Raw genomic sequence first — 18,908 nt, 5'->3', positions numbered from 1 at the left:
AATGCTATGAACTTTGGTGCATTCTACTATTTTTTATAGAATATCTGTAGTGAAAAGACGTTCTCAAACCTCTTTTATTACCAATTTTTGCCTAATATTACCTTTTGGTCCTGCCAGATTGATTAAATTCATGATGTTTCCTCCACCTTGTTCCATCTTTCCCAAACAAACGTGGTATGCGCGGTATTACTTCTACTGGTACATGATTTTCGACATATTCTTTCTCACAGAAATCCTCCTCTGAATTGGTATCATATTTTCGAACTTCTGAACAATCATCTTGCAAACTTGCGTCGTCGTCTTCTGGTTCCGTTTCGGAATTAGCAACAATTTCGTCAAAAAGTTGTTTTAACCTGATTTGTTCTCTTTCGTAAGTCATATTCATATACAACTCCTAAAATGAATATCTATTATTTAAACTGACTATGGACCAAAAACGACAAAAACTTACCGTTGAGTATAACACAAATGGTAAGCTCGGTCGCTCACACCGTCAGGTCGACTAACATATTATTATGAACTATCCGCACTTGGCCACAGATTTTTTAAGACTGAATAGCGTGATGAGGATTCGAAAGCTACCTGGCCGCGCGGACAAAACAATATGTGCATTTGAGTTTTAGCGCGAAAAATCTACTACGTCGGTATCAGGAACCGTACGTTACCACTCGAAGGTTAATAACTGCGCGTCACAATCGGCAGTTAGGAATGTTTTATTAAAAATTCCTGGCTTAGAATACTGTTGATATAACAGTCTAAAAATTATTACATCAATTGTATATTATTTTGCTTTCTATTTGGTGTGAATTATGTATTGAATAAAAATAATCTTGCTATGTAATTATACAAAACATGTTATCTTGTAGGAATTTTAGGAATCTTGTATTTCATTAAGGAAATATGATATTTCCATCAGATTTATTGATAGATTCCTTTCATATTGTCATGGTTAATATAATTTTGTTAGTTACATATTGAATAAAGTTTTTGTTATTGTTTGTTTATTGTTTTATTATCGTTCAATACTCAATACTTATTTCTACTTACAAAAATTTAATGCATTTCCGAAATTTGAAGAAAACTAAAAATATCTCGGAAAGAGTATCATAAATACAATATTTTTAAACAACAAAATATAGGGTGATCCCTTATTCCGAAAATTGAGAAAATCGTAATTTTGTTTTGTAATTTACCTTGTATACAAATTTTTGCCAATGAATTCAATTAAATTTAATTTAAAAATTACAATATATTGTTTTCTTTATTATATAATAAATAATTGTTTATGCATTACTTCTTTATATACATAGTGTTGATTTCATAGAGATTTTGAAATAAAAATGGTCATAAGTTGTTAAATACTCTGTATAGTAATGCAAAGATCAACATTATAAAAAAAATTATGAGAAGATTACAAATTTGAAAAAATATATATGGTACCCCATTTAAAAAATTGTATGTTTGCATTCCACGTAGGTATTAATTATATATATATATATATATATATATATATATATATATATATATATATATATATATATATACCCGGTATTTAGGCGGCACACGCCCTTCCGGTAGGGATCTATGGAGGAGTATCACCAAGCCGCAAGCCCTTATCTCTTGCCGTACTGCTCCACCATAGGCCGATCAGATACCAGCATATTCTAGACTAAGCCGCAGATTCATTTAGCATTTTAAACTGCTGCGTTAGCCTTTTTGTTTTCTGTACACCGAGCTGGGGATTGAACTGACATCTCTCGCAGTGAATCGAAGGAGAAGCCGCCCAGCCGCTTGGCTATCCGATCGAAAGGTATTAATTACCCTGTATAATTCCGCATATCTTCCAAGTATGGAAAATATCATTGCCTACATTTTTTCTAAATAAGATTTTTGGATATTCTATACCATAATGGAAGTATCGACCGATGGCGCACTAAAAACTCACCCTGTATATATATATATATATATATATATATATATATATATATATATATATATATATATATACATCTGTATATTTCATTTAATTCTAACTATTACATTTAAGTCTAACTAATACTTAACCTTCTTGTTATTTCTCTTACAGCGAACCACATTAATGGATCTGATACCAGATCTAAAATAACTATAAAAGATTGATTTTCAATATGTATATTTAGTATTGGAAAAACGCACAAATATAATCCACACCACTCAGTTTTACTTAACCATCTTGCTATTTCTCTTAGAGCCAACAGAAGTCGACCAAATCTACCAAGTGCTAAAACAAGCCACCGAGATATCGAACAGCAAACCCCGCGTTAGCGTAGAAATAATCGCTCCCATCGACAAAACTGCGAGCAGTTCGAACGCCGGGAGCTCCGGCAGTTCGGGACAGAGTTTAAACCGTAGAGCGCCGCCTCTACAACCGTCCCGAGCGTCGGGATCCACGTTGGCCGTCGTTAACCCCGCTCCCTGTTCCACTAGTTCAGGTTTGTGGAAGTCGATGCTCTTAAAGTAGTAGTAGAATGTATGTAAGGGAAAGGCTAAATGTGACTCTTGGTAATACCGTGATGGATTTGTTGAAGAGCTCGTAAAAATTAGCAGTGTTAAGAGTTTATGCACTTTCATCCGGAAGTTGTAAAATATTTATGCTTGTTTCTGAAAGTTCCGTAGATGCACTACTTTACTTATGCTGCATTAAGTCTAGCTACTATAATATTTTCCTTAATGTCCGTTATGTTTTTTATTTACTTTACGTTTTTATATACATTCTTGTAATGTATTGTGGCGGTGTTTTCGTAAAACACTTCCAAATACAAGTTATAGGAAGTAATCGAAGTCCTGGGACTTATTTTAATAAAATAACATCTCGTGTATAATACCAAACATAATTTTGCACTCCTTTTAAAACATTTATTACTCGGCACTCTAATGAGGTTAATAATAGACACTTCTTTTTTTTATTTATTTACGCTGCAACCACAAGGGTTATTAGCGACCTAAAACATATAATACAGGTAAAGTTAGAAAAAATTACAATAATTGATACAGTTCTGAGTCTTTAAGATAACTTGTTGTGTTTTTTAATAATCATGTTTTTTCCTAAGACTTCCTTTATATTATTTGGGATAGTGTGCTTCCCTCTTGCTGCTTCATATATTTTGCATTAAGTTAGTATGCTTTACGGAGAATATTACTTGATAATTCTCACACATTGGTGGCACAGTCCGCGCAAAGAGGCGTTTATGTCTCAAATCACTGTGTCCAAGCCGCAAACGCGCTATTCTCACTTGGTCGTGTCTATTCGCTGTGGGTTGGAGCCACGGTTTCACTAATTGTTCGATTTCCTTGAATTTACCTAGCGATGCACTCCACTTATTCCGCCACGCACTTAACACTTTATATTTTATTTCTGATATGAAGTCATCAGAAGAAACCTCCTTAATAAGAATGGAGTCTTAACTAAAGGATGCTAAGCGGGATAGTTCATCTGCTTCTTCATTTCTTTGTATACCTGAATGTGATGGAACAAACATGAAGTCAAGTGATCTTATTATTCTTTACAGGAATTATTTACCGACGAGTCGCAATCTTCTTCCGATAATGAAGTTTTCACTGTGGAGAGTAAACCTATGTGTTTGCCAAGTTTTCGTATTAATTTGGTGCTTTTGGTTTTCATTCTTTTGTCGATGTAGTATGAATGTAATTCCGTTAGAAACTTTATAAGTGCATAAGAGTCTTCTGAGAACAATTTTGTTACGCTGATTATGTCTTTTGATCCTTGTATATTTTCGAATAGATCCACTACTTGATCGAAGCTTAACAATTGCTTTTTCCTTTCTACATATTCTCTAACTGGTTCTAGTAATGTTTGGAGATTTGATATTTCATCTCTTAAGTTTTTGTCATTAGTTTTGGTTTTTTTCTTTAATTGAAGCTTAGGTTTTGCTTAAGTTTTCTTCGGCGGGTGGCATGATTGCATCTTCTAGGGTTCTTTTTCCGGTTGCTTTGTTCGAAGTTATCTGGGATTCGTGAGAATTCATATGTATATTTCTATTTGGAGGTAAGTGTTGACTTGTTTCGAGTGAGCTTGATTATGTTTTTGGATATTAGAGGATGACTCAGACGATGTAGGTGTTGCAATTGTAGTGTTATCTGAAGAAGTGGTCAAATGTATAGATGTATTTTGTAGTGAGCATTGTTTCTTTTGGTTTATTAATAAATTTGGGATTGCTACTGTTTGTAATGTGGTTTGAGAAGACGTAGTAAGTGTGGAGGGAGTGGTATTTGAGATTGTGGGAGTATTTTGTAGAATATCTTGTTAAGTATGATTTATTGATGAGTTTTGTCTCATTTCTGTTTGCATTGCACTATCATTGTGAGGATGGTTAGAAGATGAAATATTTAGACAATTAGCTGCCTGGTGTCCAGTGAATTTGCATTTGAAACATGTTTCGTTTTGGGCTATATATATGCGGTATGATGTTTGTTGTAATTCGTTGATAAAAGATTCAGGTAGTACAAAGTTGTCTGGAAAAGGTAAAACGAAAATTTGTCTTCGTAAGCTTAGAATATGACTGAATGCAGGATTAGTTGCTCCTATTCGTAGGTATATTATGTCTGAGAGAGAATTTAAACCTCGTTTTATTAATTCGTTCATTTTTAGGGTAGAATGTATGCATGGACTTGCATTGGACAGAATTAAGTGGACTGATGGAGTTATTAATCTTCTCGCTGTTAATATATTTCCATTTACTATTATCTTCTTTGTTTCTTCTATGAATTTATCTATTAGGTTTTTAGATGATAGATATATGCATATTCTACCGTTTGTTATAGGATGCGAAAATTATATTTTTTGATTCTATATGCTGACTCAATCCTTCAAGATAGTCAATGATTTTACAATTCTCTAGAGTGTTAAATAGAATAGCTTGATTTCTGTTTGGGATTAATATACTACGTGGTTAACTAACTGCTTTTAAGTATGATGCCTTTTGTGGTAGCTGACTGGAAGATGACATCTTTTAAATGGATTTAAAATCCGACTAAAACCAATGCTGTTTGACAGCTTTCGCTGTGATACCAGTTCATGGAAATTGGATAATACTTATAACTAAGTGCAGTGATTTACTTAAAGATCTAAATCCAAATAGATAAAAAAAAAAGTATATTTTATCTACTCACGATTTCAATATTCAGTATACAAATCACTTTCACTTAGTTTTTTACTTAATTACTTTTAAATTTACTTCAATAATTACTATTTAACTAGCACGATAAATGAGTGTCTAAAACTCGTCTTTCTCGCTTGCTGGTTAAACATCGACCAGGCAAGTCACACTTCTAAAATGTTTCTTAAAAAATTTAAAAAAAGAATCTATAAAAAGTTAGACGAGAATCTTATTGTTTAATTAGGCTTTAAGAGAGGATTGGTGACAAAAGAAGAATTTATTTTAATTAAACGCTTTAAAACGTATGAATAAGAATATTCATGTCGACTCTATATAATTTTAAAAATATTCAAAAAGAAAGCTGACATAAAACACAGATTTAAATACTACAGTCACAGAATATGCATTATCAGGATATCTATCTTATACATATACTATGCTGAAACCAACTAGGGCGAGGCCTAGAGACACGAGGACACATAAGCTTGCATTCTTCTGACGTCACAGCCACCATCTTGAAAAGTGATCCAGAACCCGATTATGTAAGCTTGCGTTCTGGCCGCCATCTTGAAAGGTAAGCCAGAACACGCTTATAATATCTACTCCAACTTGCTCAAATTAACGTAGAACCGAAAAGTTGCAGATAAATAAAAGTAAGGGGAATGTGTTGTGCCTCATTTTTTTAACAATTTTAGTAGAGCAATCTTTAAGTACAGTAAGGGAACTGAAAGTATTACTCAACCGAATAACAATTTACGTGAAAATAAAAAACTAAAAATAACCATTAGAACGATCAAAGATATCGTAATGTAAAAAAGATAAACATACATACCTATCAAATATCACTTAAAAGAGTATAGGTCGTCTATATTATTCTAGAGAAAACTAGCGAAAACTATCGAAAAATCTAGAGAAAACTCTGGTGATCGTCTATATTATTGCAAAGAAAACTAGCGAAGTAAGACCGTCATTTATGAACTCTTTTTGCAATCTATAAAAACTTTTGTGGATTTTTCACGATGGTTATGTAACGATATTACTTATATAATAATTTTGCAGAGCTTTCCTTTAAAAATATTTTCGATTTTTCTACCATGTGATATTTGGTTTTTCAACAAAATGCTTCGAACATTGAAACTTGCTGGATTGGATGATATTTTTTAGGAATAGTTATAAAATTCGGACGTATTTTTAAATATAAATAGCGGTATTGCATGTTGTCTGATATTGTCGGTTGATCTATTTATTAGTACGTTTAAGATCAATTGTAATTATGAAGTGCTTTTCAACATTAAATTTGCCAAAAAATTGAAACGGACAAAAACAAATTTACACAACTTATTTTATATACAAAACGCCGTTTTAAAAATGTTTCCTATATATTATATAATAAGTATTCAGAACTTACAAATCTATACCATTTAAAATACCAAAAGTCATTTATAGTTTTTCCGCTAAATACATTCGCTTTGTACTTTTGAGCTGCCACGCACTTATATATTGATTTGGAATACAAAAATAATTTAGTAAAAATGCGAGCATGTCCCTTTTAGCCGATATTTTACCAAGAAATAAAAATTAAAAACGCTTACAGGTAATTTAATATCTCCATAATTTAGTACATGAGTTTTTTTTTTCGCTTTGGTTGGAGAAAATTGTCACCGTACTTTGACTTTTAATCAATTGCGTCATCGACCAAACGCTTAATTTCTTAGTAACCACTATGTATTTAGTCGTATCCTCGGTAATCATAGGACTATTTTGGCCTTAACCTTAACGGTTAATGCCGTTTTCAAATTGGGTGAAGATTTCTTTTGCAATTTTGGTGAATCTTACCAAAAAGTCCATATCGTCAGCAAAAACCAGTAATATTTTTGATTCCTGAAAAGCGTTTTCCATAGTAAGACTAATTTTCTTACTGCATATTCTAAGACAAAGTTGAACAAAGAGCAAAGAGGATCAGCTTGCGTAAGACCAGTGTCAATAAGAAATTCTTCTGGTATGGTGTTGTCAATTCCAATTCTTGCGGGTGAATTCTCTAAGTACAAGTTTGCTTATCGAACCAGCTTTCTAGGAACTTCCGTTTGCCTTCCATAAAACACATCTGCTAATATCAAAATTGGAAAGCATTTAAGTAGTCTGTACTTTTTCGATACTGTAAAATGGGGTGAAATTGATTACTCTAAAATTATTCATTCAAAAATATGATAGTAAATTGTAAAATTTACTACATATTTTTTACTAATATGATTTAAGATCTATATTAAATATTTCTCATGTCTCATGTTTCTCAAAACATGTCTACGTTTTTCCCATGCAAACTTAAGTTTAATACATTCAAGTGTTCAAACACGTCAGCTAAGTAGGCAGTTGAGCAAAGCCAAGAAAAGTCAGTGAGAACATCTGCGTACTTGGTGTCAAGAAGAAAAACACGAACTTCATCTCTAAGTTCAAAAAATCTTGTCAATATCCTCCCTCGAGAGAGCCACCTTACTTTCGTATGAATAAGAAGGTGTTTATGCTCACTGCCAATCTCTTTGCACAACAAAGAAAATAATCTGGATTGCAGAGGTCGAGTTTTAATGTAGTTAACGATTTGAACTACTTCGTTAAGTATCTTCTGCAAAGGTTCAGGCAATGTTTTGGCTAGCAAGGCTTCACGATGAATACAACAGTGTGTCCATTTCACCTCAGGAGCTACTGCTTTGACACGAGCTTGAAGTCCTACTTTGTGGCCAGCCATTGATTTTGCTCCATCCGTAGACAAGCCCACACATTTTGTCCATGTGACGTCATGTTTATTGAAAAAATCATTTAATGCAGTAAAAATATCTGCTACTGTGGTGTAAAGTAGTTCGCGTGAAAAAAGAAAATTTTCCAATATCTGGTCCTCCCACAAAAATCGTACAAAACACAACATTATTGCTTTTTTTGATATGGCGGTGCTTTCGTCCAATTGAAGAGCAAACATGTTGCTCATGTTAAGTCTGACCAGCAATGTATCTTCAATGTTATTGGTCCTATCTGAAATTCGTCTTTGGACAGTGTTGTTAGAGAGCGGAACAGTACTTATTATCTTAACAGCCGCATCACCCAACATTCTCTTGCATAGATATATTGCTGATGGTGATGGTAGTATAAGTTCTTCAGCAATTTTATGGTTTTTTCCACATTTAGCGACAAGCTGAGATACCTCACAAGATGCAAGGGTTGCATTTTCATTTACATTTGCACCATAGCGTTTAGTAATGTTTTTACGAGATCTTTTAAGCTCTGCTAGTTTGTTTTTTAAAAAATCGAATAACTTACTCTTGTACTCTGGATGTTTTGCCTCAAGATGCCGACGGAGTTTTGTTGGCTTCATACACTCATTCGAAAGGCTTTCGTAGCAAATTACACATTGAGGTTTAGGCTGCTGCTCAGGGCCAGTGAACGTGAAACCCATTTCCAAATAATCAGAGTTGAAATTTCTAATTTTTGCAGCACTTATCTTGGTCGAATTAGGTTTAAGAGACGCCGACGAGTTGGGTTCAAGAGATACTGACAATTCGGTTCGAGAGTCATTGACTTTTTAACTTTAACATTGAATGCATTTTCTCCCTCTTCGTCTGTAGGTCTATCCCGTTTTAACGATCCACATTTTAACCAACGGACCAACGTACGCGTAATGTAATTTTCCGTGAAAAACAAAGCTTTAAAATGTTGTACAAAATCACACGATTCAACACGGTCAGGGACCGCACTAGCAATGAACTAACTAACTTACTAACAATAGCCGACTGATATCTCTGAAATGCGAATTGGCTGTGTAACTGTAATGCAAACAGACAGCCACAGCGACGAATTTTAACGGCATAAAGCCAAAGTAGGGTCCCATCTAGTTCCAGTGCCAGTGGTGGTGAAGAAGGGTGGCCGAATCAGTTTTACACGAAAATATTTTTTTTAGGTATATAAACAAAATTATAGTTAACAATCTAAAATTTGATATAACTTTAAATTTGCGCGATATATGTTACTCATTTTAAAGATTTAGAAAGAAAAGCTTTGTTTTACCCCTTGGATCAATTTCACCCTATTTTACGGTACCTCTCTTTTATTGTATTAAAAACGTATTCGTTCATTTTAATCTATTATAATATTTTAAATTGTTTCACCTTTGTGTCACCCATTTTCAAAAAATTTGCATACAAACAAGTTTAAAATTACTTTTATCTAAAATTAAGGTCAACAACTACCCTATATTTACTTTAACGTTTCTTTTAAAACAACACCATCCATTAACAGTTAACTTGTTAATGTTGCTGTAAAAAAATCATTGTCTGTAACTACTAAATTTCCCGAACTCATCAGTCCCCTTATCCACCAAAAAAAACCAGTGATTGGCACTTCGCCCTTCGGTTTACTAGTTAGCTAACGGATCATTAGTTGAATCATTGATTAGTTCTCCTGACTTCTGGAATGTAAATTACTCGGATAGACTGGCGTTAAAGGTAAACTTAATTTATAGTCGCAAGACGCAAATTGATCACGTTTTTACGCTTTGAGCGATGGCTTTTTTGGTAGTGGTTTATTGCTTATTGGAGTTTTATGGTTGAAAGATAACCTTATTATCTTCTAATAGCTCTTCATTAACATAACATACGCATATACGTAAATAATATTATACAAAAGAAAAAACGTATTTTTGTGCCAACCTCAAAAGAATCCTTTCTAGACCAATAATTTTTTTTTCGTCACAACTATACCTATTATAAAAGGGTTACACAGTTGATATGTGTAGTAACTTTTAAACTCCCGTTTAAACATTCTCCCGTTTAATTATTCAATAATTTTGTTTGCTAAAAGTTTTATCAAAAACTTTGACTTTTCTCATAAAATACTGGTTAATTTCAGACCGTAATGTTGTTAATAAACGTAATTGGAATATGTTTTTAAAGGGGCTATCTTGAGTCCTAAAGGTTGCAGAACCTCATTTTTTCTAAAAGTTGTGTTTTTAATTAAAAAAAATATTAAGTGATTAAAGTATTTTTTAGCAAGTTAGCAGTTAACATTCATTTTGATTAGAACAGGTGTTTCGGGCTTTATCGTATAATGATAATTCCGTTTTTGATGTTTACCTTGTGGTTAAAGTAATAATGTAAATATCTGTTGTCAATAATGTTTTTTGTCCAGTATAATTTCTAGGCGTTTGATATTTGTCTTCACTGTAATATCTATTTCATTGATTATAATTTTCTTGTTGAAAAATTGTTTACATATTATATCTGGTGAAGATTATCACTCAGTCAATTTATCTGCAGAAATTTTTATACCTAGTTAAATATGTACTATATTACCTTTACGCTAGCTTACGAATAGCTCCGTTGAGGTTTTTCTATATCATGCTCTTAGGTTAGCAAGTCAGGATATTTTTCCTTATCCTGGGGCTCTTTTTCCTTCAATTTTACCTTGCCAAATGCATTGGAATAGCTCATATCTGCCTTGATTTCTCATTACATGTCCCAAGTACTGTAGCTGTCTGTCCATGGTATCTTTAGGATCCTTCTGTATAAACATAGCTCAAAAGCCTTAAATTTTGATAGAGTTTCCGCCTTCAATGTCCACGTTTCTACTCCGTATAGAAGGACTGAATACACGTAACATTTAAGGAACCTTATTTTTGTTTCTAGGGTGAAGTCAAGGCTCTTGAACACAGAGCTCATAGTCAAGAATGCACTTTTTGCCTTCCCAATGCCACATTTAATCTCTTGGGTATTGTCCCACAACTAATTTATTATAGTTCCCAAGTAGTTTTACTGTGAGACACGTCCAATTTTCATTTGGTTAACATATAGATTTGCTCCAGTTATGATTTCCTTGCTGATGATCATTAGCTTGGTTTTTTTGGTGTTTATATCCAGTCCATATGTTCTACTTGTTTCCGTTATTTTGTTTATTAAGTTTTGCAGCCCTTCTATGGTATTGGAAAACACTATTGTATCATCTGCATACCGGAGGTTATTGAGCTTGACTCCATTTATTGAAATGACTTCATTAATTTCCTTTAGAGACTCTTCAAAAATGTGCTCCGAGTACAGATTGAATATCAGTGGTGAAATTATGCACCCCTGTCTTACTTCCCTTAAGATTTTGACCTAAACTGTATATTCTTCATATATTCAGAGCATCGCTGATTAGATCCAATACAGGTTAGCTATTATTTTAGGTATCTTCCGTCAATCCCTGTCCTCTTTAGCATTTCTATCATTTGTTGATGCCTGACTCTATCGAAAGCCTTTTTGTAGTTAATTAGGCATGCAAAAACATCACAGCTGACATCTCTACATTTCTGAAACAATACCTTCACGCTAAATAAAGCTTGCCTTATACCAACGACGTTCACAAATCCAAAATGATTTATCTAATCTACTACTTGTTTTCGAAGCATACGGAAATTTTACCATATAATAAAAATAATAAACGCTTCATTGCAGGCTTGTACACAATAATTTTACAAGTAATATTGCTAAAAATTTAGGCGGGCAATATCCAATTTTAATGTTAATATCAAACGCGCACATACCGTTTAATATTCACATATTAAACTAATCTTCCCAAGATGAATATGCATTATGGTAATATCGGCAATATAACGGTAGAGAAGACATACTCGCAATTTTCACTAAATGTAAAACGCTAGAAGCTGTTAAGTTCACTATGTGTGTGTCTATCTCCTTTGGATCACGCATGACCTTCTCCTTTTCTTTTTTACTTTCATTTCCTGTATATTCCCGTTAATTTTCCAGCTATAATCCCTAAAAAGGTCATTTTATGATGTGGATAGTCCAGTTATCAAAATGGAGAGGTTGGTTGAATCGCGTTAAAAACAGAATTGTGGGGAATTTTTTATAAACTAATGGTTAACTCAACATAGGACGATTAAAAAATAATTGCAGATTTACATAAGAAAATATTTAGAATTTTTTGATTAGAAACATAAAAATCAATCATTCTTAATAGGACATGAGAAAGAGACAGTTTTTTCAGTAATATTATATCCCACTGATAATATTTAATAAAATAAAAGTATCACTTATATGTTTTCCATGCCTGTTGTTGACGTTTTAGTCACTTAAACAATATTTTTTTAAAGCAAATAATGTTTTTAGTTCGATGGGTTTTAATCCTAAGGTGATATACATATTTACAAAATTACGTGAAGAATTAGCGTTGGGAATTGATTTTAAACCAATTTTTTACAAAATCAGTAGGTTCACTTTGATAAATATGTTCCATTTTGGTCACGGCACGTCCCATTGTGAATACACTGCTCGAAAATAAATGTGCCGACATAAAATCGAATTAGACTTTCGGAATGACGAATACTTTTCTAAATTTACCGTTTAGTCGATAGTGTCCCAAATAACTACTACTGATGGTATTTCAAAACGTATTATATTGAATCCAACAGAGAATCTAGTATTTCATTGTTGGTATTCATTAGAAAATAACACCCTATTCCCTGTACTGGTTAGAAATCTCAGTATAAGGAGAACCGATATCTAGATAAACTAGAAAGAATATCTAGAAGAACTGATATTCGAGCTGACGAGGACACTAATAAGAGGACTTGAATTATAAATTATATTTTGAGGATTTTGATTCTACAATCTACAATAATAGAATTTTAAAAGACCCAAGTAGCGAATAAACCTGTTGAAAACAACAAGTTGTTATCAACAGGTCCTCGAAGACACTTGGTCTCAGGACCATGTAACCTATGAAGAGCCATACGTCGCCATGTTACCAATTCCAACGGTAACTTGAACATCCTAATTTGTAATAATATATAATGTAACATAACTATAAATTAACAACATTTAACAACATTTAAAGTTACATTCCGATAACGTTCTGTAATGTAATTGTGATATAGCCCGTTTGGGTATTTTATTATATACCTTTTATAAAGAATTTGAAATAAAAAAAATTTTAAAGTATTTTAATTTAGAATTGTGGTATATTTCATAACTAAGTATTAGTTAATTTGGGGTCATTACCAAACTGATGTCCTTCATAGCGTCTCAAAGGAAAACAACTTAGTTTATAATTTTGTCTGACGATAAATTGTTCGACAATGATAAAATTATCCATTGCAAATTATACCATGGTATTTTTTCTTTAGGTTGAACAACCGTACATTAAAATAGCAACTGACAGGCATATAATATTCCTCATAAAAATACCTAAGATGGGCAGCCGCACTTGTAAACTATATTCTTATTGCCTGTGAGAAATAGTAGTAGAATGGAAATTCAGCACTGAAGTATGGTATAAATGAGGATGTGGGAAAGATTGGTGTGACAATCTAGGAACGGTTGGTAATGAACAGAAACGACTGGCGATGTAAACTAGTAAGGTTGAGGACTAGAAAGTTCTGATAATGAAAGGAACAATTTACTTCATAACAACATTAAACCATCCAAAATTTGGTTTACTTTATAGAATTTTACTTGCTTCAATACTTGCTCATCTACCTAGAGCTGATCTTTCTACTAGCCATAAGCGTACCACCGAATGGCAAATGAAAATAAATCTTGTTCAAAGGCCTTTTAGGTTTAAAATCTAAAAGAATTAGATAAACAAGATCAAATTCATTCATTTAACCTCAGTATAAAAACTAAACAAACTCTGGTAATTGATTGATTGAGTAACACCCTGGTTGATACGAATGGTAAAATAATGTCTGATATTAAAGGCAAACTAAACAGATGGAGAGAATAAGTCCAAGAATTGTTTGAGGACGACAGGACACAACAAGATAGCATGAACGATTGCGAGGGACTTGATATAAGTCCAAATATAACTAAGGATGAAATAATACATGCAATAAATCTGGTAAAATCTAATAAAACTGCGGGGCCTGACACAATTCTAACTGAAATAATAAATTAATATCAGAAAATCAGATCAATGTATTAGTAGACTTATATAATACTATATATAATACGGGTATTATTCCGAGAGATTGGCTCAAATCAACATTTATTACATTACCAAAAAACCTAATGCAAGGAAATGTAATGACCACCGTATAATTAGTCTAATGAGTCGCACACTAAAAAGGTTCTTAAAAATTATCCATTTAAGAATTTTCAGAAAAGTGGATTTAGGAATGCCATGGGTACACGAGAGGCATTATTTGGATTTAAAGTCCTCATTCAAAGATGTATGGATGTAAACCAACCACTCTATGTTTGTTTTATTGATTACAATAAGGCGTTTGATAAGGTCCGACACAACCGTCTTATACAGTTACTTAATAATAAACACATTGACAAAAAAACTTAAGAATAATAACTCATCTCTACTTTAACCAAACAGCAAAAGTCAGAGTAGGCAAAGAACTTTCGGAGGAAGTAGAGATAAAAAGAGACGTAAGGCAAGGTTACATACTTTCCTTATTAAAAAATTTCCCGAAAATGTAACAATTGGAATAAAAGTCAACGGCAGACCCATCAACAATATCAGATATGCCGGTGATACTATACTAATTGCAGAAAATGTACAAGATCTACAGACATTTTTAGATAAGGTAGTAAATGCTAGTGAGGAAAGTGGACTAACGCTTAATGCTAATAAAAAAAAATTATGACAATTTCCAAAACACAACAACAAGACATTTTAAACATAAGAGGGGTTCCAATAGAAAAAGTAAAAAATACAGATATCTTGGTACAATTATTAATGAAAATAATGAATATAAAGAAGAAATAAAAATGAGAATTGGACAAGCTAGAGCAACATTGAATAAGATGAGAAAAGGTGTATGCAGAAGAGACCTTAGTTTGCAACTCAAAATAAGAATATTACGTTCATATGTGTTTTCGGTTCTGCTATATGGGTTGGAGACTGGACCTTAAAGAAAGAGGTGAGCATTCGACTTGAAGCATTCCAGATGTGGACCTACCGAAGAATATTAAAAATAAGTTGGGTAGACCAAGTAACAAATGTTGAGGTCCTCAGAAATATGACAAAGGAAATGGAAATTATGAATACGATTAAGATAAAAAAGTTACAATATCTCGGCCACGTTATGAGAGGGGATAAATGTGTGTTGCTACAAACCATAATGTAGCGAAAAATACAGGGAAAACGAAGTATTGGAAGAAGACGCATCTCCTGGCTCAACAATCTGAGAAAGTGGTATAATTGCAGTTCCGTCGACTTGTTCAGAGCTGCAATCTCAAAAGTGAAAATAGCTGTGGTGATTACCACCCTCCTTAGAGGAGACGGTACATAAAGAAGAAGGTAATTGATTCAAAAAGACACTGGAAGTTGTATAAAGGAGACGAGGAAATAAGATATATTGAGGGCTACAAAATAAAGCAATAAAAAAGGTATTAACAGAAAAACGGAAGAGTAAATAACTGTTCTTTAGGACAAGGAGTCAATTATAAAAGTATAAAAAAATAATTGAAAATCATTTTCAATACAATATATAAAAAAAATTAATTTTACAAGATCTAAATCTGGTCAAAATCGTACCTCAAAAATCATATTTACACAGCTTGAGTTTATAGTCCTCCTCATGAACTACTTAATAATCTTCCGTTCTATTAAACTTTATCATACCAATCAAATTATTTTCAATAGATATTCCGAGTTCCCAGTAAGTTTCGCGAAGATCCCAACTGGCTGGTTATTAACCCCGTAAGGTGACAGTTATGAAAATGTGACCCCGCAGGATTCACAAATTTTCCACAATTACTCCATTCGCCCAATTCAACCAATTTCTCCGCCGTATTAACTGCTCTATTTCCATTCATCGACCTAAGAAAGCACGAAATTAAACCCTAAAGGGTACAAAATGCGACATTTCCGACCGGGATTCATTGTTTCAGAGTTCAAGAAAGAGAAAACTTTTGATTCGGGTTGATAGGAGCAAGAAATGGGGTTCGGTAGGGCCGGACTGTAAGGACACACGGTAGTTTAAGTTACTAATTAGGTTAAGAGGGATCTTATATAATAAATTTATGTTATAATAAAGAATTCAGTATCACGGTGTTTGTGAATGAAGGTTATTTATATCAAAAATTGTATAAAGATGAACCAAACTCCTACAATTGTTTTAGCATACTATATCTTAGCTGTCTTTTTCTATAACTATTGGTCCATATTTCTAACTTTTATTGCATTTTGCTTAGTATACTTTTTTTTAATAATATATAAATGATAGTTTATCTCTTTTTTAGTTACTTTCATCACTTACAGCGAAGATTAAAACATAAATTTAGGCTATGCATAAAGGCTCGCTAGAGATAAAAAAAACAAAAGAAATGGTACAAATTTAGGCTACCAGAAGCTACCAATATCTAATAGACTACCTATTTAAATAAGATAATAGAGGATCATTTGAAAAAAGTAAACATCTCAAAAAAATCAATAGCATGCGAACCGAGGAAAACTAACAAAGGCGGCACAAGAAAAATTACTAGGGATAAAATAGAATATGAGGGTTTCATAAACGAAGCATTTAATAAACGTAGTCAAAAAGACAAATTGGAAATACTAGCTTCACAAGAGACAAAAAACTTAAGCTGCAGAACTGTCATGAAAGAAAAGAAAGTACTTAAAAATAAATCTAATAGTACCTTAAACCATCAGTTTTGAGCACTACAATTTTCTGCTCATCGTCAGGTCCTCAATCAGGTTACCGAACCGCTAAAAGAGAACTTGACTTTTACGCCGAAGGAACTATTTAACGGATTGTAAATAAGTTTTTTTTTATTATTTTTAATAACCTATTTGTAAATAGACTTATTATAAACAAACTAAACCTGACAACACTAAAATCAGGTCATATATTTTACAGTATAGGTAGTGAAACCTAATCAATAGTAGTAATTATAAGAAGCATATCCACAAGAGTATTTGGTATTTATAGACCTTGAGAAAGCATATGATAGTGTCCCGTTAAAGAAAATTTTTGAGGTCCTCAAAAGGTCCGGATTGGATTCGACGTATATCCGAGCGATATATAAATTGTACGAAAATGCAGTTAGTTGTGTAAAAATTGGAACCAGAACCTCAAATGAATTTAAAGTCACTAAAGGCCTAAAGCAAGGATGCTGTTTGTCACCGACACTCTTTAAAATATACGTCCAAGAAGCATTGAGGAATTGGAGAAATAAATGTAGATTTATGGGCATCGAAGTGGGACAAGAAACTCTGTATACATTGTTGTTTGCAGATGATCAGGTGGTGGTTGCAACCGATGAGGAAGATATAAATTATATGAATCGAAAATTATTTGAGGAATATGCCAAATGGGGGCTTACTGTAAACATAAGCAAAACAGAATATTTAAAAATTGGAGGAAATACCACAAATCTGAGGCTTGAAAACGCAGTCATAAAAGGCTGCAACCAGTATAAATATCTAGGAAGCATCATATCAGCAGATGGCAGAGTTAAGATAGATGTACAAAACCGAATAACCCAAGGGAAAAAATGCATCTGAATACTGAATTCATTACTGTGGTCTAATAAAATAAAGATGCATACCAAACTTCGCGCATACAGTGCAGTTGTAGAACCAAGTACCACATATGGTGCCGAATGTTGGACGATGACAAAGAATGAACGAGATAAAGTAGACGTTGTGGAAATGGATTATCTTAGAAGGTCATGTCGAGTATCGAGAATGGAAAGAATCAGGAATGAGGAAATACGAAACCGTACAGGAATTAGAGATACTCTTTCAGATAGAATACAAGGAAGGCAATTACAATGGTATGGTCACGTGATGAGAATGGAGGAGCAGCGGTGGCCAAAGAAAGCCTTAATGTATGTTCCGCCAGAAAGAAGGAAAAGGGGAAGACCACCAAATTCCTGGAGAAGAGAAATTACAAAAACAATGCAATCTAGAGGCTTAGAAGAGGGAGATTGGAGAGATAGGAAAAGATGGAGGCTGAAATGCGGGAATCGGCAATCGCCGTAGGACTCCCGTTATATGATGATGATGATGATGATGATATCCACAAAAGTAGCCTATTTAATCGTAAAGCTAAACCGAAGGTATAGAATAAAGATTATTCAAGTATATGCTCCAACAACGGACCATCCAGACGGGCAGATTGAAGAATTCTACGATGATATCTCAACGGCACTAAAAGAAACACCAACACACTACACGATTATATACGGCGACCTTAACGCAAAGCTTCGTCTAAAGCAGGATAAACATGAAACAGCACGAGGACAAACACTACTAGAATTTCTATTACAACAAAATCTATACCAGATGAATATTTTCTTTTTTAGTAAAAAACCACAGAAGATGAACGTGGAAAAGCCCAGATGGCAAGATTAGAAACGAGATAGACTACATAGTCAGTGACAAAAAAACATATATTCAACGATGTCACAGTCCTTAATTGCTTTACGACAGGCAGCGATCATAGAATGGTAAGAGCCAAACTAAAATTAGATTTTATAACAGAAAGATCCAAAATGATAAGGAAGAAAGCCAACCCGATATGGAACGTCCCAACGAATTTAAATGAATACCAAGACAATATCAATAAAATTCTACAACAAAATAAAAGCATTAATAATGTTAATATCACAAACGAAAATATCGTAGAATCTATTCTAGAGACTCAAGTAAAATGCTGCTCTAAAAGACGCCAAGACGAAAAAATAACCATTAAAACAAAACAACTAATGGAAACCAGAAAAGAAATCAAAGGAAACGAAAGCATTGACGAAG

The 18,908-nt window shown here is 33.2% G+C and overlaps 1 protein-coding gene across 7 annotated transcripts in view; it reads left to right on the top strand.

Moving 5' to 3' along the window:
* The window catches only part of Stacl (SH3 and cysteine-rich domain-containing protein), a 707,685-nt gene that overhangs the window by 566,134 nt on the left and 122,643 nt on the right, over positions 1–18,908 (top strand). For 3 of the 7 annotated variants that reach the window (XM_072525277.1, XM_072525271.1, XM_072525272.1), the window contains one exon: positions 2,229–2,471. The exons of the other annotated variants lie outside the window; for them this stretch is intronic. In XM_072525277.1, coding sequence (XP_072381378.1) covers positions 2,229–2,471 — 243 coding nt within the window. The remainder of the gene's footprint in view (positions 1–2,228; positions 2,472–18,908) is intronic. 7 annotated transcript variants of the gene reach the window in all.

The sequence above is a fragment of the Diabrotica undecimpunctata genome, chromosome 3 (assembly GCF_040954645.1).
Source record: "Diabrotica undecimpunctata isolate CICGRU chromosome 3, icDiaUnde3, whole genome shotgun sequence".
NCBI classification, from domain to species: Eukaryota; Metazoa; Arthropoda; class Insecta; order Coleoptera; family Chrysomelidae; genus Diabrotica; species Diabrotica undecimpunctata.
Note: the sequence above shows the minus strand (reverse complement) of the source record. Positions and strands in the feature narration are given on the sequence as shown.